This window comes from Lissotriton helveticus, chromosome 4_1 (genome assembly GCF_964261635.1).
Source record: "Lissotriton helveticus chromosome 4_1, aLisHel1.1, whole genome shotgun sequence".
Lineage (NCBI taxonomy): Eukaryota > Metazoa > Chordata > Amphibia > Caudata > Salamandridae > Lissotriton > Lissotriton helveticus.
In genome coordinates this window covers 613,920,509-613,942,392 of record NC_136063.1, presented here as the reverse complement: position 1 = coordinate 613,942,392, position 21,884 = coordinate 613,920,509, and the positions used below count along the sequence as shown (strand labels likewise).

Below are 21,884 nucleotides of genomic sequence, written 5' to 3'. Positions count from 1 at the left end.
ATGCGGACCAGATTACATTATCAATTCGCAGTGCAACTTGGTCCTAACTTGCTTGTTCAAACACCAACATTTGTACTGACAAACCAGTGCAAGAATGAGGTTTCCACAGCTGCTCATTGCATGATGGCACTACACCAGATCTAGGTTATTAAAGCAGATGCCAAGTCAGCAAATTTGCATTGCTCTACTACTTGAATGCCCTTGTTTTTCTGAGCATACCGTAAACAGGATCTTGCTTGTTTTAGCAAAAAGTGAAAAGATGGTTTTGCTATTAACCTTGCTTCTCCAGCTCAAAGAAGCATGACTGGCAACTCCACAGAAATGGGTGGTTTCAAGGCCTATATTTTATAGGGATGATATAAAACTTGGGAATTTTCCTAACTGGAGGAACTATAATCTCCGTGAATTAAGGATTTCCTCCAATGGAAGGAGCAGGACTGGATCCCATAGCAACGCAACATCAACACAAAAACATTGTGCTATTTTTTTTAGGTTGAGCTGGGCTTACATTGTGTTTAGTTTCATGTTATTGTATTAGTGTGCTTTTGAACTGTGATTGTGTTGTCAAAAAACGTAACCCTGTTTGAAAATAAACGTACGAAAAAAGTAAACCTGTAGTACAAACAATACTAAATGGGTACCGGCAGTTATGGTCCAACAGAGCTATCTCAGGGTTCTGGTTACATTTATAAACCACTCTGCCAGAAGCCTTGTGTTTTACTGAGCCACCAGTACCGCTCAAAAGCATTGATTGGCCATATGAAATCCTGATGCACAGGGGAAAGACCTAAACTCTAGCTTATGATTGAAAAGTCAGGCTAGTACACAATTTCAAGAGAAAAGCTGTTAGGACAGTGACATGAGAGGGTAGGTTCTCTTGTTCTGCAAATTGCACGTAGTTCATAAATCACCTGTTGATCAGACTTTTTAATTACAAACTTGTATACACGCAGAAATTGCAGGTTAAAAAGTGTCTCTTTTGTAAACAGTATTCTGGTACATTCGTAAAACCTTGTCCGACGCATGAGATGATGCTGACCAATGATTCAATTGCCCCGTGTAAACTGTTTTGGACAGAGAACTTTCTCACTTGTGTTTCGGGGATTTTGAAACGTTATGTGCTAAGGTTAGTTTTAACTGCCTACAGCACAGTATCTATTGCTGCTGAGTTGCCACTGAGCACGACCATCTCTGCTGTCGCTGTGAAGAACAGTCCATGCTTGGCTGACAAATTTTGTACTCGTACTAGGTAACCTGAGAAATGTCAAGAAGATATTCTTCTGACTTCATTATAAATTCGGTCCATTCCTCGCACAGTTCATCCATGCCACAGCCCACACCGCCATATTCTGGAGGGAGGATGTTCGCTCCAAAGTGCTGCTGCAGGCTCTCTGTGTAGTCACTTCCATGCATATAGATCTGAAACAACAAATGAGGGGGTTACGAAAATGTCATGTGAAGCCTCACCAGTGCTCTTCTTTCACACTGCTTTGTTTTTTCTATTTTCCTTCACAGCAGCTTTCACAAAGGAAACAAATAAATCAGTGATACAGGATTGGAAAGATCCAGTGAAGGCAACCAGCATTATCCAAGCAAGCAGGTTTGACTTTTGTACAGTTCATGCAGATAAGAGCCATTACTAACCACTTGCACCATCATCCCTCCAGGAAAAACTGCCGCCACCATAATGTCCATCCATATGACCCCTTCCCCCTACTCCAGAGAACCTCAACCCATCAGCACCATGCGCACACCCATTCTCAATGCCTCCGTCTCTTCTGTGACCTTCCCATATGCTTGGAAAAATGCAACAGTCCTTCCACTGCTGAACATACCTTCTCTGGACCCTTCAACACTTGTCAATAACATACCTATCTCCCTTCTACCATTCCTGGCCAAGTTCTAAGAAGCAAAATCATTAACCGACACCTCAGAGAATAACTCAACGACCACCAATTATTAGACACCACTCAGTCTGGTTTCAGACCCAACCAGAGCACAGAAACTGCCTTCTTTGCTGCCACAGATGACATCCACATGATTCTGGGCAAAGAAAACTTGATGGTCATCATGGTCCTGGACATCTCCACAGCATGTGACACATTCTCTCAACCCATCATCAGACACCCACACAACATCGGAATTCAAGGACAAGCACTACAACGGATCTGCTCCTTCCTGACTGGAAGGACCAACTCAGTCAGCCTGGTACCATACACCTCTGGCGCCTGCAACCTAATCTGTGAAGTACCACAAGGAACCTCGCTGAAACCGACCCTCTTCAACACGCACACAATCCCTCTAGACAGCAACATCCGCACTCACTGTATCAATGTCCTCTCCTACAACTTTGACATGTGACTCATTCTCTCCATCACAAACAAAATGCTCAGTAAGCGGATCAAGTTAAATACCTGCATGACTGAAATCACCCACTGGATGAAGACCAAATTCTAAAGCTGAATGCCAACAAGAACAAAACCATGCTATTGGGGAAGAGAACATCACTGTTGACCTCCACCTGGTGGCCAACAGAGCTAGGACCAACACACACGCCAAGAATCTCAGGATCATCATCAACAGTAAACTCAACATGACTGCCCAAGTCAATGAGGTCACTGCTTCATGCTTCCATACCTTGAAGATCCTGAGGAAGATTTTCCAATGGCTCCCAATCAGCACCTGGAAAACAGTCATGCATGCCCTGATAGCAAGGAAGCTGGACTATAGGAACACCCTCTATGTCTGGACCAACAAAAAACTCACCAGGAGGCTGAAGACCATTCAGAACTTGGGTGTCCAGAATGACTCTCAACCTCACATGCTGCACTCACAAAGAACCACACCTGAGGGAGCTCTACTGGCTCCCTATTCACAAATGAGCACAATTCAACCTCCACACCTACACTTTGAGATCACTACCTACATAACGTTGGCCCAGTATACCTCAACAATCACATCTGCTTTTAGAAACCTTCCAGACACTTCCGCTTATCCGGATTCCTACTTGCACAAATCCCATGCATACGGAAAACCAGATCTGATGGTCAAGCCTTCTACATCACTCATAACGCATAGAACGATCTGCCTCTACAGATAAGAGCCTCCTCACTTCTTGAATTCCACAAGAAGATGAAAACCTGACTTTTTTAGTTGTTCCACTAGGCCCTAAGTGTGCCTAGCCTCACATCACCCTCCCAGGTGATGGTGTGCACTACAAATTTGCATTATATACATATACATACACACACACACACACACACACACACACACACCCACACACACATTTCAGGTGGCTTGGATGGTATTTTACCAAGCAAAAGCTGTAATACTGTGCCTGGAGTGGTAAAAGGCTTTGGCCATTTTATGTTATGTTATGTTTTTAGACATTTATATCGCGCACGGATATTCAAGAGTGTCCCGGCGCGGAGCTGAACCATAACAGCGAGCAGCATATTTAGATGGGTTGGTTAAAAAGGAAGGTCTTCAGCTGTTTCTTAAATAGCGTAGTGTCCTGGATGTTACGCAGCTCCAGAGGGAGGGAATTCCAGGCCTCCGCAGCCTTAACCGAAAGGGAGCTACCCCCTAGCCGAACCCTGCGAAAGCGGGGAACGGTGGTCAGGCGTAGAGTGGTAGAGCGGAGGTTTCTACGAGGCGTGTAGAAGGAAAATCGCCTCTGGAGGTAGACCGGCCCAAGACCATGCAAGGCTCTATGAGCCAGCGTAAGAGCCTTAAACTGGATACGGTGGACAACGGGCAGCCAGTGCAAGTCTCGTAAGTGCAGCTTCATGCTTGCGCACCCAGGGATTTGCAACAAGACCCTGGCAGACGCATTCTGAATTCCTGGCAGTTTCTTTGACTGATATCCCGGGAGTCCAATGTACAAGCCATTGGCATAGTCGATACGGGACAAGATAAGTGCCCGAGTGACCATCTCCCTGGCAGATCTAGGTAACAAAGGGAAGAACTTCCTGAGAGATTTTAAGATACCGAAGCACACCCCTGCCAGTCGCTTTATCTGAGCAGTGAATCTAAGATCTTCCTCGAACCAGATTCCCAGATTTTTAGCAGGATTGCCAGATGACAGAGGCTGGGGGTACTCTGGGGGCCACAACGTCTCTTTAAAGAACGGAGGGAAAGGGCCATAGAAGAGAACCTCCGACTTACCCTCATTGCACTTCAGCTGTGCCTGGGCCAGCCAACCAAAGACCGCTGCAAGGCAGCGCTGGGCTGCTGAAGGAGATATTTCACCTTCCTTCCAAGTAAAGAGGAGCGGAGTGTCATCCGTATATGCGATGACTTTTGCACCCAGCTCCTCTGCGAGGAAGATCAGGGGGGTAACAAACATTAAAGAGCAGGGGGCTCAAAGTCGAGCCCTGCGGAACTCCAGTAGCCTCTATCCGGGGGGTGGAAGAAAAAGGAGGCATCCAGACCTGCTGGGTACGATCTACTAGGAAGGATTCAAGCCACTTCCAGGCCTGCCTAGAAACACCAATGTGAGAGAGCCTAGAAAGGAGTAGTTGGTGAGGGACCGTATCGAAGGCGGCAGAGAGGTTCAACAAAATCAGGGCCGCTCTGCCGCCTCCATCCAGACACCCCCTTATGGCTTCTGATATTTCCACAAGAGCGGTCTCGGTGCTATAGGAGGCTCTAAATCCGGATTGAGCAGGATGGAGAGCACCTGATGACTCAACAAAAGTGGATAGCTGCCTAAAAACTGCTTTCTCACATATCTTGGCCACCGCCGGAAGAAGAGAAATAGGGCGATAGCTGGCAGGTATGTTTGGATCTAAGTAGGGCTTTTTCAAAAGAGGTATAAGTTTAGCCTCCTTCCAAACCTTGGGAACAATGCCGGTCTGAAGTGAAAGATTTATAATGGCATTCACCTCCGGATAAACTACCTCAGCAACCTCGGCGAGCAGCCTAGCAAGACACGGGTCAGAGGGAGACCCGGATTTGAGTGATGAAAGGATAGATAGAGAGTCCTTCAGAGTAATCGGCAGAAAGGCCGCCAGTGAGGGAGCGGGCAGAGGGGGAACTGGTGGACTCGAAGTGTGTGCATCGGCCTGCCCAATACAGTCTGACCCTAGAGAATCCTGTATAGCCTGGATTTTATCAATGAAAAAGTCTGACAGTTTCTCACACCACTCTGCCGAGACAGGCAGGTCCATCCGCTCTGCACTAGGATTGAGGACATTCTGTACGATGGTAAATATTTCCTTTGAGTTATTTCTAGAGCCGGCAATGCGCTCAGCCAAGAAAAGGCTTTTAGCCTCCTTATTAGCTCCGTAATACTCCCTCCGGGCCTTTCTAAGTGCAACTTTCGCCAATGAGCAATAATTTAACCTCCAACAGCGTTCAAGTTTTTTGCAGGAGTGTTTTAGTGCTCTAAGGTTGCTGGTGTACCATGGTTTGGACGGCGCATTTCTAACGTGCCTGTCAGGGAGGGGAGGGGTAACAGACTCTACAGCCTGGGCGATCCAGTCAGTGAAATTCATTATAGCTCCCTCCAATGTCACGTTGGCAAAAGGCCGGGAAGTAGACAGGACCCTGCCGAAGACGGAGGCGTAAATCCTCTGAGAGGGTCTACTTTGAGAAGACTTTTTAAAAAGCACAGGTTGTGACAATTGACCAGGAGAACTGAATCAGGAAAATGATCGGACCTGGGTATTTGAAGAGGATGAATGCCAGACAGAGGAAAGTTAGAGCACACCAAATCTAGGATATGCCCCCCAATATGCGTGGGGGAGTTAATCCATTGGGTAAGTTGTGCCATTTTCAGGGAGTCCAACAGTTCAAACGTATCGACCCCAGGCGGGCAGTCAAAATGTATATTAAAATCCCCCAGTAATAAAAAACTGCCATGCCATTTTACTGCTTGGCATGGATAGCACTGTGCCAATCGTATGCTTAAAGACTTTGATAAAAAGCAGACATTTGAGGTGAGCAGATCTAGAGTGTTGTGCGTTGAGAGTGCTCTATACTGGAAATGCTTTCCACCTAAACTTGAGACCTCCCTCCCTCCTTCCCTCCCCTTATGGAAAACGGACTGCATTAAAAAAAAAGTCTACTTGGTTTAAATCCGATCACTGACAAGGTGGTCCTTAGCAGTCCACCATCCCTGTCATGACATCAAATCAGGATAAGTCTCAATTTGCGACCTACCTCAATTTTCAGGAGGTAGTTCGTATTGGGTTCCACTCTGAATGGGAACCTATCAGTACTTATTTATGTATTTATTTTTTTAGAAGGTTTTATATAGTGTGGACAAGATCCTTGCAGATATCAGAGCACTTTCCAATAGACACAATCACAAGGTATACAAAACAATAAATGCGAGAAAAGTCAAGAATAGTATTACAAATTGTAAAGGAAAATACTATGCAGGAGAGATCACACCTCACATAAACAATTTGTGTACAGAGGAAAGACCTTGGAGAACATAGCAGGAACATCACAGTTAAAACAAGTCGGGCAGAAAACATGTGGCTAAGATGATTTGTTGAGTTCTTGACCAGAAAGTGAAAAACTAGTAAGGGTACTACTGCGTCTATAGAGTTACTTAGTCTGCAATCGAGTGAATTTTGCCAAGAGAATCGCTTTAACTTCCTTTTTGAAAGAGACAGTAGAGGCATTCAATCTGATTTCTGGGGGAAGAGTGTTCCAAATACATAAGGCCCATAGTTCGAAAATGTGTAAATGGCTCAGAAAAGTGAAGATCAACGGAAAATATCTCAAGTTCTTCTGCCGTGATTAGATACATTACTGTCATAATAGTTTACTCTCTGTAAGGTAGTTTTCTTGAACATCCACTGACCCTTCACTACAGGATCTATCATCTGTGCTATTCAACCGTATACTGATGCACTGTATTAATGGGTGCAAGCAAGTTCTCCAAATGTAAGCACATGTGTACTAGCAGAGTCTTTGCTTTAAGACCTTTGTTGCAACACTAAATCATCAAAGTCCCTCGATCTCCACGACCATCGACTGTAGAGCCATTCCTTCAATGGTTTCCAGTGTTGATGCACATGTGGTGCCACTTGCAGCAAGATGCAGTGTTTCCAAAATGTTAGAACTGTCCTCGATATCCAACTCTTCTTCGAAGGAAGATTGTTCTTCTGAAATGTCACAATTATTTCCATTGTTGGAACTTTCACCATAACCGTTTGTTCCTTTAATTTAGTTTCTGTTAAGTATGTAACAGACGCTGTTGCAGATCTGAGAAGGCCCAGATGTGGTCACCAACCCAGATGACCCCGAGATGTGTAATCCCAAACCAGTCCCACTGGTGAAACCCCCGGAGAGCCGGTACCTCCAGCAGCCAAGTCCCGGGGTGTGTGTTGTGTGAGTTTCTTGTACCATTGTGTGTAGCGCAGGGCCAAGGGCCATGCCATTAGGACCACCCTAGTGATGGGTGGGATAGTCTGTGGGATAGGGGAACCGTACAGGTAGGCCTGCAGCTGAGGGAAGTCCATAGTCCCGAGCTCGGTCCGGTAAGCTGGATCAGACCAGCCCCCAGCAAACCAGTCATGGATGAAAATAAGTCGGGTGGCCAGGTAATAGAGATGGAGGTTGGTCATTCCCATACCCCCATCAAAGAGAGGTATCCGACAGCGGGCTAGGGCCATACGTGGTCTGCCGCTCCCCCACAGGAACTTGGTAATTACCCCTTCAAACTCACGAACCAACTACCTGGGAGATGAAAAGTAATGTTAAGTAAAATGTACAAAAAGCGGGGAAGGATCATAATTTTAAAAAGTGCCCCTGTACCAAGAGGGTTAAGCAGGAGAGACTGCCAACGTTTGAGATCGGAGTTGGCTTTCGTGACCAGGCGGGTAAGATTGAGAGCCCATTCCAGTTCAGGAAGCAGGGTTATCCAAATCCCAAAATATTTAAATGACTGTCTCTGCAGAGGGACTGTAGATTGCCAGTCAAAGAAGGATCACGAGGGGTGAAGGGGGACCAAAGTGGACTTTGCAGGGTTGAGTCGCAGGCCCGAGACCTCCTCGAAGGACTTGAGCACCTCCAGACAGCGCAACTGGAATTCTCCGGGTCGGCCAAAAAAAGCATAACGTCATCCACGTAGAAGGTGATTTTGCCGGTCTGATGGGAATTCCAAGACCACCCTTGAATCGGGGGATCAGTGCGTATGAGGCATGCCAACAGCTCCATCGCCAGTGCAAATAAAAGTGGTGAAAGAGGACAGCCTTCCTAGGAGCCTCTTCGGATGGGGAACGCTTCAGAGAAGGCACCATTAGTCAGGACCCTTGCCTGAGGGCTCGAGTACAGGACCTGAATGAAGCACCGAAAGCAGGGGCCGAAGCCCATCTCGGTCAGAACATCTCTTAAGTAGGACCAGTCTACTGTATCAAAGGCCTTCTCAAACTCTATTAGCAGCAGGGCTAGGTATGGGGTGAGTCGGTGGCGATGGGCTAGGGCCAGATGGAGGGGGCTCCATGCAGGCATAAAGCCGCATTGATCGGGATGGATCAAGTCATGTAGCAAGGGGCGAAGACGTTGAACTAGGACTGTAGCAAAAATGTTAATTTCGGTATTAATGAGGGACATTGGGCGGTAGCCCGTGCAGGAGAGGGAAGGTGGCGGAGTCTTTGGAATGACCACAATGGTGGCCACGTCAGTCTCTGGAGGGAAGGACCCCGTCTTGACCACGTGTTGGAAAAGATCAGCGAGGTGAGGAACCAGCAAGTCCCGATATGCCGCATAATATTCCTGCAGAAAACCATCAGGCCCCGGCGACTTCCCTGAGTGTAATAAGGAAATGGCACCCTGGATCTCCTCCGGAGTAAAGGGACGGTCAAGGTCTGTCGAGTCAGACTGGGAGAGGCAGAGGAGTCGGACCTCCGCACACTCCAGTACCTCGGCCAAAGATGTCGTGGAGGGTCGAGCCAAGTAGAGCTGGGCGTAGTACCCCTTGAAGGCCTGGACTATGGCTTTAGAGGTACAATGGCGGGTACCAGTGGCATTCCGGACTTCGGGGACAATTCTGTTAGCTCTAGGGAAGGAGACCAGGTTATGAAGCAGTTTACCTTTTTTGTCTCCCCACTCATAGACACTGGCTACAGAAGACCGTCTTGGCCGAGTCAAGGGAGATCTGGGGAATCTCCTTGTGAAGCAGCGCAAGTGGTCTCTCTGAGTGGGCATCTTCCGCAACGCCAGAGGTCACCTCTAGTCGTGCTGCTTGCGCTTCGAGCTGAATCAAGCGAGCATTTTGCTCTCCCCGTTTCGAGTGGACTAGGCCTCTGGCCACCCCACGTATGGCGGCTTTGCCGGCATCCCACAGTGTGCCGACGGAGGGGACCGAGCCTGTGATAGCCAAAAAATAGTGCCTCAACTCTAGCGCATCCTTAATCTCTGCGTCCTGCAGAAACCAGGCATTAAACCGCCAGACCAGGCGTGTACCCCCGGAGGAGGTACCAAAGCGGAGAGAAATAGTGGAGTGCTCCGAAATTTCCCATGGGAGGATAGAAACACCGGAGACCAGTTGGCAGTCGGGGCGGGGAGAAAAAGTAAATCAATACAGGAGTGGGTGTGGTGAGCGTACTGTCTCTCGCGGGGGTGCCATAGCCAGGCATCGCAGAGCCCGAGTGCAGATGACCAGCCCGAGAGTCGTTTTGAACAGGTGAGGCGTGAAGAGGAGGGGCTCCCTGTAGCATCGAGGGTTGGCTGCAGTACCACGTTAAAGTCCCCGCCAATTATGGTGTGGCCGTGGGGCAGAACGGTGATCACCTCCAATGGGGTAGGACATCAAGTGGTATAACTGTCTCATCATATTAACTGCATTTTATTAATCAGCATCTTTTTTAAACAAACCAGACTTGACTTGTTATCACCACTAACGTGTATTTTAATTGGTTTTTAAACTTGCTTTTTTGCTTTTATATCCTGTAACTTGTTTTTATCTAATTTTATCTTTTGTGATGAATTTGTATTTACTTTTATGATACTCTGTTATCGAATAAAGTATTACAACCAACCATAAGGCAATGGATGGTAGAGGGCAGCGTGGTAGGGGGAATGTAACTTGAGAGGAAATTAAAGACCTTTCCTTCGAGCCTGCCGGACAGTGATACGTAGCGCCCCTGTGTATCAGTTGAGACATGGAGAGGTGTGAAGGGGAGCCCACGCCAGATCAATATAGCCACCCCTGTGAGCTCCATACGAAACCCGAGGGCCAGTCCCTGTCGAACCCATATTGGGCAAGGAAGGAGCATTGGATTCCCAGGAGGTGTGTCTCTTGCAGGAGGACGACATCGGGGGACTGACGCTGAGCGCTTCTAAGGACGGCAGTATGTTTAATGCAGCCTAGCAATCCATTGAAATTCCAAGACTGGATCTGGGGGACCTACCTTGCAAGTGCGTCTGGGGAGTGGCTGGTGCGAAGTGAGAAGGGTCAGGGGAGATCTAGGCCTCGGGTAAGAGGACGTAACATGGCCAAAAAATAAGGACGGTGCCGGTGCTTGGCTGTGTATCTCCTACTGGTGAAGACGGTGCATGTGTGTAGTAGGCTGTCGTGGGCTGTCATGAGAAACAAAAGGCAACAACATATGTAAAGCTGCATACAGTGACACAAACCCGAAGCATCTGTCACCCCAAACAAAAAGAAGAAGCTATCCTAAAACGGTTAGCAGGGCAAGTCGTGGCGACGGCGGTGGACCCCTCCATTTAGTCAGATAATACACTGTCAACATTTAAATATCACTGCCACAAGCCCCATGAGTTTCAAGTCAGTGTTGTTTCCATGGGGCCTCCCGGTCAGAGCCCAGCATCGTCTCCGGATTCCTGGAGCGCCAGGCTTCGACATAGAACTGAGTCAGAGAGAGGAGAGCCAGGCGCAGCGTCTAAGTGGGTTCCTGGTCATGGGCTAGGCTCAGCAGGGAGCTGGCCCACCTACGGTCGCCCAAGTTCGAAGGGACCTCAGAGGAGATCAACTGCTGCGAGCCAGTCCCAGGCGATCGTGAGTGGTCTCCACGCCGCTCACCCCTCCTACGGGAGCGATTGTGCCTTCGCTGCTGCTTGGGCGGAGAAGGGCGTGGTCTGGAAGGGTCCGACATGGGAGGGGGAGAGGTAGGATGGACTTTCAGAGGCCGTTCTTCCGTGAGTCATGTCCAGGCTGTCTGAGGTGTGTCGAAGAACATTGCCTTGTCCTGAAAAGTAACTCTGAGAGGAGCTGGGAAGAGAAGCCCATAAGCCAGGCCCAAGTTACGAAGTTTCTGCTTACCCTCTGCATAACTACGACGCTGGGTCTGAATGTCCCTCCTGTAATCTGGGAAGATCATTATGGTACTGTTCTGATATTTCAAGGGACAATGGAGTCGGTCTTCTCTCAGGACAGCATACCTGTCGCAGAAATGGAGGATCCGGATGATAATAGGACGTGGAGGTGCCCCGGTGGGAGGTTTGGCCGCCAGAGAGCGATGTGTGCGCTCGATGGCAAACCACGGCGAGAGGGCTTCTGCAGGTATCCAAGACCGAATCCATGTCTCAATGAAGGTGTCCGCATGACCCTGTTCAACCTTTTCAAATTAGTCTATGAGGTGCAGGTTGTTCCGCCTCGAGTGATTCTCTGCATTCTAAGCCTGGCGGTGTAGCTCTGAGGTCTGAGTCTGCAGGCGGGACCCCCTGCGTTTTCAACTGGCTCAGGCCGTCTTCTGAGGAGGAGAGGCGCAATTCTGCCTCCGACAAGCATTGCGGAGGTCCTGCTGGATAAGGGCCACATCGACCTGCACCTTGCCGATCTTGCTCTCCACGGAGGCCTGAGAGGTGGCCCCGGTTGGTCTGCTTTTTGAGTGTGGATGTGCTCATTGTGTAAGGGAAGAATGCTGCCACTCACAGTGAAGTTATAGTTAGCTACATGCAGTAGTGCTTCACCGAAAAATGTGAAAGACAGACCAACAACACTAATGGATAAACAAGGCCGGTGGAAAGCCCCTATAAGGAATTTTAGTAAAATCCAAAGGTCTTGAATAGACCTAGACAGAATGATCAACAAAACAAAAATAAGAATGTTTTATAAAGATGAATTCAATGTATATTTTTGTCATACTGATTGGGGTTTTAATTTTTGATCAGTGATGAAATGCTATTGCATGACACCTGCTTCTATAGTAAACTTTGTTGTTAGTTTCCAGTTGAATAAAACATTTTAAACGGTTGGATTGTAATATCATTTGTTGATCAGTAAGATGTGAAGTTACCGGGTTCTTTCAATTACAGGGGTCGGGGAATCATATCGCCAGACGCCCGAGCCATGTTGTTTTTTACCACGGGCAAGAAGATTTAATGTCTATTTTGTCCGACGGACAAGTAGACATTAAACCGCATACATAATACAGGCTTTGGGCTCTCCGGGACTCGCAGCCAATCAGAAAGCCTGACCGCGAGCCGGAGACGCTTTTGAGGCCTGTGATTGGCTATCAGCCCATGGCTGGGCTCTAGCCAGTGATTGGCTGCGTGACAAACGACAGTCTAAAAAAGCGGTATTCTCTGCAATCGGGTGTATTGCTATCTCAAGCTTAATGGAGTGCACATGAAGAACCACGAGGAAGCGGTCTCAATTTTAACACAAAAGGGTCGCAATAATATCTTGCTGCTGGTGGCGCGACCTGAGACACAGGTGAGGAGAAAGGGTGGCATTAATGTTACAAGATTAATGCCAAGTGAGCTTGCGGCACCAGGGGGCGGGGCATAGGAGTACAATTAACTTTATCCTCTCTGCTTCAAGAAGGGAAAAAGAGAGGCAAACATCCTGCTGGGAGCTCAATGCATTACAGTAAAAAAAAAAAATGGCATTTCGCTAGTGCTCAGTTCAGATTCCACAAGAGAAAACAGAGCGAGCTAATTTGGGGTTTGGATCGGACGGTCCTTTAAGTGGAGCTCCACTATGCAACGGCTCATATTATACTAAATGTGGCATTAAAGAATTGTACCCGGTAGTAAACATTTAAAATTCCCATGATCAGTATCTCAGCTTCAACAAACGGTAGCATTAGAGCAAATGAGCAATATGTTTGTTTAACCTCGTATTGCCCATAACAGCTGGTGGATTTTAAAAGTGATGAGGCAGATGGGTGATTTATATTAATTTCCTTTAGGAACAGAAGCTGCAATACGTTACCTGCAAAGTTCCTGTTCGAAGTCGTCTACTTTTAGCCTGGATGAATGAATGAATGAATGAATGAAGTGGGATTTACACATACGCAACTTAGCCCCATGGGCGTCAAGGCGCTTGAGAATTGAGGTTATGAACAGTGAGTCCTGTATGCGGTTACATAATATATGTAAAGACGAAAAGATGTTGAAATTCCAGCGTCCCAAATCAGTCACATATCTCAGACACTCATTCATTGGTGGGCTAATAGAGTGTGCTTCTCACATTGCACACAATGTGACCTGAGTTAACACTATCGGTCTCGTTCTCTCCCCGTCGCTTTATTTTTCCCTCGGGGGCCCATGTTTTATGCTCTCTTTCCTTCTATTGTTGGTAACATGTGACTGTTTAAAAACATTTTGAAATAACTGCTTGGCTCGTGAGGATCTTGAGTGCTGCCTGCAGCCAAGTGCTGCAAGCGCCTCGGCCCTGCCTCTTCCTCCTCAAAGCGCCCTCCTAAGATGTTTCTCGCACCTCATTACTTGCTTAACTGTTTGACTTGTATGGGTCAAACCCAGATCAGAGGATGCCTAAAACATAATGAGCATGACCTTGTGTAATGTAACTGGTGTTCATGAGAACGACTCCAATACCTTTGGGTCGTGATCGCGCTATATAAAAAAAAACTGCAAAAAATAAATGTCCACACCAGGCTCACATGACAAGCAAGGTGCTTTCCTTTTACAGATGAAGCAAATTCCGAAGCATTACTTTCCCAGTTTTAAAGGTGAAAGGAAAGAATCCTGAAATCCGACTTTACCATGATCAGTGCAAGAGGTGCAGGGAATGTGCTTCGGTGTTCAGGCCTGTGTCATGGCTTGATAACCTAACGTGCACTTTTAAAGCGCATGTTCACCCAGAAGGTTATCTTGGCGCTGAATAACAGATGTTTATATTGTTACCCAACTCAATGGTACTCATTTTGTCGACCTCAGAAGGATGAAAGGCTGAGTGGACCCAGCAGGATTTGAATCTGTGACCATAGGTCAAACACAGAGCCCTACAGTGGACGCACTAGTTCACTAAGCCACCAGACCCGATATATCACGAGAGGAAAGAAAAATTAAGTAGTGGCACTTTTGGGTGTTTGTTGAGCTATTATTTCATCTAAAGCCGCTGAAGAATAAACCAACTTCATTCACGAGATGGCATTTGACTATCCAGGAGGTCAGGAAGGTGTTTCCAACTCTACTGTGACTGAGCCAAGGCGTCCTTGCTAGGTGTGACAGGACATTTTGAGTGGTTGCAGTTACTCACTAGCCTCCGTTTCGATGTTCAGCTCTGCACTTCTAGATTTACTGTCTTTTCAACTTAACACTCCTTCTCTTCGCTGTGAGTCTAACACTTGCTTTCCAGCTGTGTGAGTATAAAGATTTCACTGCTGGTACATTTCCTACTTATCGGAGAGAGACAAACTTGGTCAATTGGTGAGCTGCACTTTTTCATGTTAGGGTAGCTTACTCAGCTGCTGCCGTTGCTATATGCAAGAGAGAATCCTGTACTGCTCCTGCCAGTGCTGCACATGCTCTTTGTGTGGGATAAGAATGTAGAGATGTAGCGGTGAGTGCACAATAATATAAACACACTACACCTGACCAGAAGTGTAAAAGGAGAGATTGATGTAACAGTAATTATTACTGCCTCTTGTGTATTTGTACATGTGGATACTACCTCAGTGAGCCACAGCACATTTGCTACGTGATTTTGCTGCCCCATGAACTGTTCATAAGCTCTGCCAATAAGTGCAGTTATTTCCATTCACAAGTTTATCTGAGCATCACATCTGAAGCTGGACAGCTATGAGTTCGTCCTATGATGAACACCCTTCTGTTCTACAGGTTCATATTTCGACAAAGTCTTGTCTGTGCCAAAAACACTTCAAGAAATGTAGTCAGTTACCAGTCTGCACTCTGCCTTTAGGTACTATTTCTCTTCACATGGAAATGTGTTACATGCAAATTAGTCGATAATTAGGTGCAGTACACACTGACACATCAGCATGCATGCTGTGCAACCACCCACTACAACAGATGCATTTAAGAGTGCATAACCATGCACTGCATAATTGGACTTGCACTTGAAATGTATGTTGCACTGATAGCAGCACAGGTTTTCTTCGTGCAGACCTCCCTTAGCAATTAATGGAATAGGCGGGGCAAGCTGTTACCTTCTCAGGACAGATAGATTGGTATAACATTTTGTCCCCTGGCCAAGTAGATTTTTGGAACATTTCCACATCCCTGAATTATTCAAAATACTTTAAAAACCTATCTTGCATCAGGAGCAGAACATCAAGGTAGCCAGTACACATTGTATTGAAAAGTCATTTGACAACATTTACTCACCCTTTCCTTCATTTTTTCAGGCAGAAAAGGCCTTATTAATGCAAAGACGGGATGGAAAAATAAAGGCTCATTTATCAGATGGATGCCCCGAACTTTGATGGGAAACGAATCCTGTGAATGCACAAAATTGTCCAAATAATGAGAATACGCATATATTACAGTGTGTAGCTCTAAGAGCCCAAAAGTAGTATGTTTTCTTTCAAGTTTCACCTTACATAACAATGAGATCCACATTGTTTACATATCTATAGGAATAAATTCAGTTCTGCTGCCCTACTCACCTCATATAATACCCACAAGAACACAGAATATATGAGAATACAATTTAACGTGTGTGTCTATCCACTGCTGAAGAGGAGATACCCAGCTCATTCATCCAGGAATGCGAAATCTTTTGAGCTCAAGTAGTCAAATCTACCCTTCTCCTCAAACGGAACTGGGAGTTGACAAAATTTGCTGCATGTGGCTCACTTTAGCAAAGAGACTAGATACTAAGCAAACAGACCGTCACATTTTGCTTAAAGGTGCCCTAAATATACAGCATCCACGTTAAGAAATTATCACCACTCAATTTTCCGCTCCCCACTCTCCCCGCACCCCTCTCGCCTCCCCCTTCATGATCAGTCATTTTCCTCACTTCAAGAGTGATGAATAAAGTGGGCAAATTATCAAGTCCCAAAAAGGACACATAGCTATTAAAAGGGAACACGATCTCGAAAGCAGGAATTTATATCTACAAAAGAAAATGGAATAGGTAAGGCAGTGGGGAGACAGACAGCAAATGCATGAACTTAATTAAAAACACCCCAGGCAGTTCAGGCATAGGTTTTAGAAGAAAATGAAAAGCTGCTGTTGGAAAGCTGAAGGGAGTTGGGAGAAAGGTAAAAGCTTTTTAAAAAAAAATACAGAATTCATTAAACACGTATGTATGCCCAACTATTCATGAGACCAATTTAAAAGGATGGTTGGTGAAAATACCCCATATTATCAGCAATGCAACCATGACTGGCGCTAGGAATAACAAAGCTGGAAGGCAATAAGGTCAGATGTATTATAGATCAGTGTACCTTCTTTGCTGCAGTCATTATCCCTGAACGAATGACACACATACCGGACCTCTGTGTCACAGGATTATAAAGCAAATCATATAGTTCCTCAAAGAATAAAAGAGAAACTGCCTGTGGACAGACAGTTCTCAGTCATATAGAAATCTCACTGTTCACTCCCCCATGCACAATTCGTGCTTGCCAAAGTTCTCATCTGAGGCGGATGCAAGTCAATTCACATCGTGTTCATAAAGGGCCATACCCTGTGACTTTGCACATATTGTAAAGTGGAATAGCTTTCTTTAGGGAAACAAGGGCAGCCCTTACTCGACAAGAACCAGGGCGTAAAGTATTTTTAGAAAACAATTCTTCTCATTAGTGATACAGTTAGTTTAAGGATAACACAAATCATAAACTGCTGTATGCAAGTTCACTGTTCATAACAAATTAAAATGGACCGCCTATGACATTAATAGGAAGCGAGTCAATATGTGTTCTCCTGGTACATAAGGCTAACCAACTGTATAGGCTCAGCATAGAATAATTTTAACAAAATAGAGGGGGCAAATTCCACTCCAGGATATGAAATTAACTTAACTAATCAGAGCGGACTAATTCTACTCAAGGACATTAAAATGTGGAAGGGAGCCTTACCAGAAATCTTGCGACTAATCAGAAAGTGATGGAAATAAGTGAATCAATTGGCTTAGCTAAGGACATCCACCATCCGGTTGGAGTCTAGGGAATATTTAAACATCTGTAATTTGGAGAGGAAGGCCCCTTTAAAACTAATATTTAAGTGGTGCAAGATGGAAAACATACCTCATCTTAGAATTAAGCAGATTTACGGGCGACTTCCAGCGCCAGGTTGGGGTCTAAACGAAAATGAGCAAAAGGTCGCTTTATGAAAAAGTGCTATGTGAATGAATTAACTAATACTATTAAAAGCTGTAAAGTGGAGCCTACCTTAGAAAAGCGGTACAAAAGGGGGTGGTGATGGGCGGAGCATCCAAATCAATCAAACACTCACACCCAGTCAAAAGATCTGGGTTGAATCCATCACCGTTCTTTAGCCCACTCTGCCACCCCAGTTCAGACATGGCTATATGCAAATCAGTCTGACCCTGTGCCTCATGGGAACAGTCCAGCCCGAACTGCCAAGCCATGTCTTCCCTGGACCGGAAACAAGCTTCTGAGGACTGGTTTCTGGCATTCCAGCAGTCTTCAGCAGATCTTTTGACTGGGTGTGAGTGTTTGATTGATTCAGATGCTCCGTCCATCACCACCCCCTTTTGTACCGCTTTTGGCCGCCATAAGTGTGGCAGGGTATGCTCAGACGTGAGTCCCTTGCTCACTTTGCCACTGGATTCAAGCAAGCCGGGCTGAAGACGGCTGGAATGCCAGAAACCGGTCCTCGGAAGCTTGTTTCCGGTCCAGGGAAGACATGGCTTGGCAGTTCGGGCTGGACTGTTCCCATGAGGCACAGGGTCAGACTGATTTGCATATAGCCATGTCTGAACTGGGGTGGCAGAGTGGGCTAAAGAACGGTGATGGATTAAACCCAGATCTTTTGACTGGGTGTGAGTGTTTGATTGATTCAGATGCTCCGCCCATCACCACCCCCTTTTGTACCGCTTTTGGCCGCCATAAGTGTGGCAGGGTATGCTCAGACGTGAGTCCCTTGCTCACTTTGCCACTGGATTCAAGCAAGCCGGGCTGAAGACGGCTGGAATGCCAGAAACCGGTCCTCGGAAGCTTGTTTCCGGTCCAGGGAAGACATGGCTTGGCAGTTCGGGCTGGACTGTTCCCATGAGGCACAGGGTCAGACTGATTTGCATATAGCCATGTCTGAACTGGGGTGGCAGAGTGGGCTAAAGAACGGTGATGGATTAAACCCAGATCTTTTGACTGGGTGTGAGTGTTTGATTGATTCAGATGCTCCGTCCATCACCACCCCCTTTTGTACCGCTTTTGGCCGCCATAAGTGTGGCAGGGTATGCTCAGACGTGAGTCCCTTGCTAACTTTGCCACTGGATTCAAGCAAGCCGGGCTGAAGACGGCTGGAATGCCAGAAACCGGTCCTCGGAAGCTTGTTTCCGGTCCAGGGAAGACATGGCTTGGCAGTTCGGGCTGGACTGTTCCCATGAGGCACAGGGTCAGACTGATTTGCATATAGCCATGTCTGAACTGGGGTGGCAGAGTGGGCTAAAGAACAGTGATGGATTAAACCCAGGTCTTTTGACTGGGTGGGAGTGTTTGATTGATTGATTCAGATGCTCCGTCCATCACCACCCCCTTTTGTACCGCTTTTGGCCGCCATAAGTGTGGCAGGGTATGCTCAGACGTGAGTCCCTTGCTCACTTTGCCACTGGATTCAAGCAGGCCGGGCTGAAGACGGCTGGAATGCCAGAAACCGGTCCTCGGAAGCTTGTTTCCGGTCCAGGGAAGACATGGCTTGGCAGTTCGGGCTGGACTGTTCCCATGAGGCACATGGTCAGACTGATTTGCATATAGCCATGTCTGAACTGGGGTGGCAGAGTGGGCTAAAGAACGGGGATGGATTAAACCCAGATCTTTTGACTGGGTGTGAGTGTTTGATTGATTCAGATGCTCCGTCCATCACCACCCCCTTTTGTACCGCTTTTGGCCGGCATAAGTGTGGCAGGGTATGCTCAGATGTGAGTCCCTTGCTCACTTTGCCACTGGATTCAAGCAAGCCGTGCTGAAGACCGCTGGAATGCCAGAAACCGGTCCTCGGAAGCTGGTTTCCGGTCCAGGGAAGACATGGCTTGGCAGTTCGGGCTGGACTGTTCCCATGAGGCACAGGGTCAGACTGATTTGCATATAGCCATGTCTGAACTGGGGTGGCAGAGTGGGCTAAAGAACAGTGATGGATTAAACCCAGGTCTTTTGACTGGGTGGGAGTGTTTGATTGATTCAGATGCTCCGTCCATCACCACCCCCTTTTGTACCGCTTTTGGCCGCCATAAGTGTGGCAGGGTATGCTCAGACGTGAGTCCCTTGCTCACTTTGCCACTGGATTCAAGCAAGCCGGGCTGAAGACGGCTGGAATGCCAGAAACCGGTCCTCGGAAGCTTGTTTCCGGTCCAGGGAAGACATGGCTTGGCAGTTCGGGCTGGACTGTTCCCATGAGGCACAGGGTCAGACTGATTTGCATATAGCCATGTCTGAACTGGGGTGGCAGAGTGGGCTAAAGAACGGTGATGGATTAAACCCAGATCTTTTGACTGGGTGTGAGTGTTTGATTGATTGATTCAGATGCTCCGTCCATCACCACCCCCTTTTGTACCGCTTTTGGCCGCCATAAGTGTGGCAGGGTATGCTCAGACGTGAGTCCCTTGCTCACTTTGCCACTGGATTCAAGCAGGCCGGGCTGAAGACGGCTGGAATGCCAGAAACCGGTCCTCGGAAGCTTGTTTCCGGTCCAGGGAAGACATGGCTTGGCAGTTCGGGCTGGACTGTTCCCATGAGGCACATGGTCAGACTGATTTGCATATAGCCATGTCTGAACTGGGGTGGCAGAGTGGGCTAAAGAACGGGGATGGATTAAACCCAGATCTTTTGACTGGGTGTGAGTGTTTGATTGATTCAGATGCTCCGTCCATCACCACCCCCTTTTGTACCGCTTTTGGCCGGCATAAGTGTGGCAGGGTATGCTCAGATGTGAGTCCCTTGCTCACTTTGCCACTGGATTCAAGCAAGCCGTGCTGAAGACCGCTGGAATGCCAGAAACCGGTCCTCGGAAGCTGGTTTCCGGTCCAGGGAAGACATGGCTTGGCAGTTCGGGCTGGACTGTTCCCATGAGGCACAGGGTCAGACTGATTTGCATATAGCCATGTCTGAACTGGGGTGGCAGAGTGGGCTAAAGAACAGTGATGGATTAAACCCAGGTCTTTTGACTGGGTGGGAGTGTTTGATTGATTCAGATGCTCCGTCCATCACCACCCCCTTTTGTACCGCTTTTGGCCGCCATAAGTGTGGCAGGGTATGCTCAGACGTGAGTCCCTTGCTCACTTTGCCACTGGATTCAAGCAAGCCGGGCTGAAGACGGCTGGAATGCCAGAAACCGGTCCTCGGAAGCTTGTTTCCGGTCCAGGGAAGACATGGCTTGGCAGTTCGGGCTGGACTGTTCCCATGAGGCACAGGGTCAGACTGATTTGCATATAGCCATGTCTGAACTGGGGTGGCAGAGTGGGCTAAAGAACGGTGATGGATTAAACCCAGATCTTTTGACTGGGTGTGAGTGTTTGATTGATTCAGATGCTCCGTCCATCACCACCCCCTTTTGTACTACCTTAGAAAAGAGCCGTAGCTCGCACAGTTAACTTTCACTAGCAGGTCGTAGTCCAATCTGCGATGATTTAGTGCCGCCAAAAGAGGCCAAGTACTACAGAATTAAAAAAAGGGATACTCTGTCAAATCCCGGTTACTGGGGTGCAGTGAATTGTAACAAGACATGTGTGTCTACAAGCAACCCTCTCACCCAGGGCCGGCGCTAGACATGGGCAGTGTCAGCAGCTGCCCAGGGCCTCGCGCTCTGCCAAAAAACAAGGGGCCCGCGTCACTGTGAAAGGCCACAGTTTCACAATTAGGTCACCTATTCCTACAGGGCCCCCTGCCCCACCAGATCACATCACATTACATCTTGACCTTGCTGGTCAGAGCGTGATGACATTCCTGGGGGTGCAGGGGTGGGGGGAAGGTACATACAGAATCGGGGACAGCACAGCAGCTGGGCCAGAAATTATGTTGGCTCACAGTGTCAGGGGCAGCGCCTCTGTTAAGTACCGGCCATTCTAGGTGCCCTTTGTGCATTTTGTATCCAGGCGACAGAAAGCCCCTTTGTTTCCAGGACCAGCCGGACACAGGTAAGAGGTGGATGAGGGGAGGAGGGAGCAGCCGATCAACTGGCATTTGTTAACCTTTACCTTTGTCTGTAGAACTGCCTGGTTTTGGGAATTGCCTCCTCACTGTTTCAAGGCCATGGGGAGGGGGCCCCTCTACCCGGGCCTCGAAGCACTGTATCAAGCCGCAAGGTCCAGGTGTGGGGGCTGGAATTGAGAAGGGCGATATTTGGCTGGTGCTCGAGGTCCAGTACCAGAGGCTTGATGTGGGCCGTTTTTTACTTCTCATTTTGGACTTGCTCTGCTGCTGTGAACTGAAGGGGCCTCAGCAGCCATTTCCACGGCCCACTGGCATATAAAGAATGCATTTTTTTTAATTTTCCTTGGACAAAATATTTTGCACTGATTTAATTTTGAATATTGAATCTGTAGTATTATGTTATTGTGTTATTGTTTG

At 47.4% G+C, this 21,884-nt stretch overlaps 1 protein-coding gene across 1 annotated transcript in view; it reads right to left on the bottom strand.

The window, feature by feature from the left end:
• Positions 1-912: 912 nt before the first annotated feature.
• TTPA (alpha tocopherol transfer protein) overlaps positions 913-21,884 on the bottom strand; it is a 142,584-nt gene continuing 121,612 nt past the window's right edge. The window contains exons 4-5 of the mRNA XM_078687249.1: positions 15,517-15,627; positions 913-1,419 (exon numbers count right to left, since the gene is read on the bottom strand). Of these exons, the coding sequence (XP_078543375.1) occupies positions 1,246-1,419; positions 15,517-15,627 (285 nt within the window). The 3' untranslated portion in view covers positions 913-1,245. The remainder of the gene's footprint in view (positions 1,420-15,516; positions 15,628-21,884) is intronic.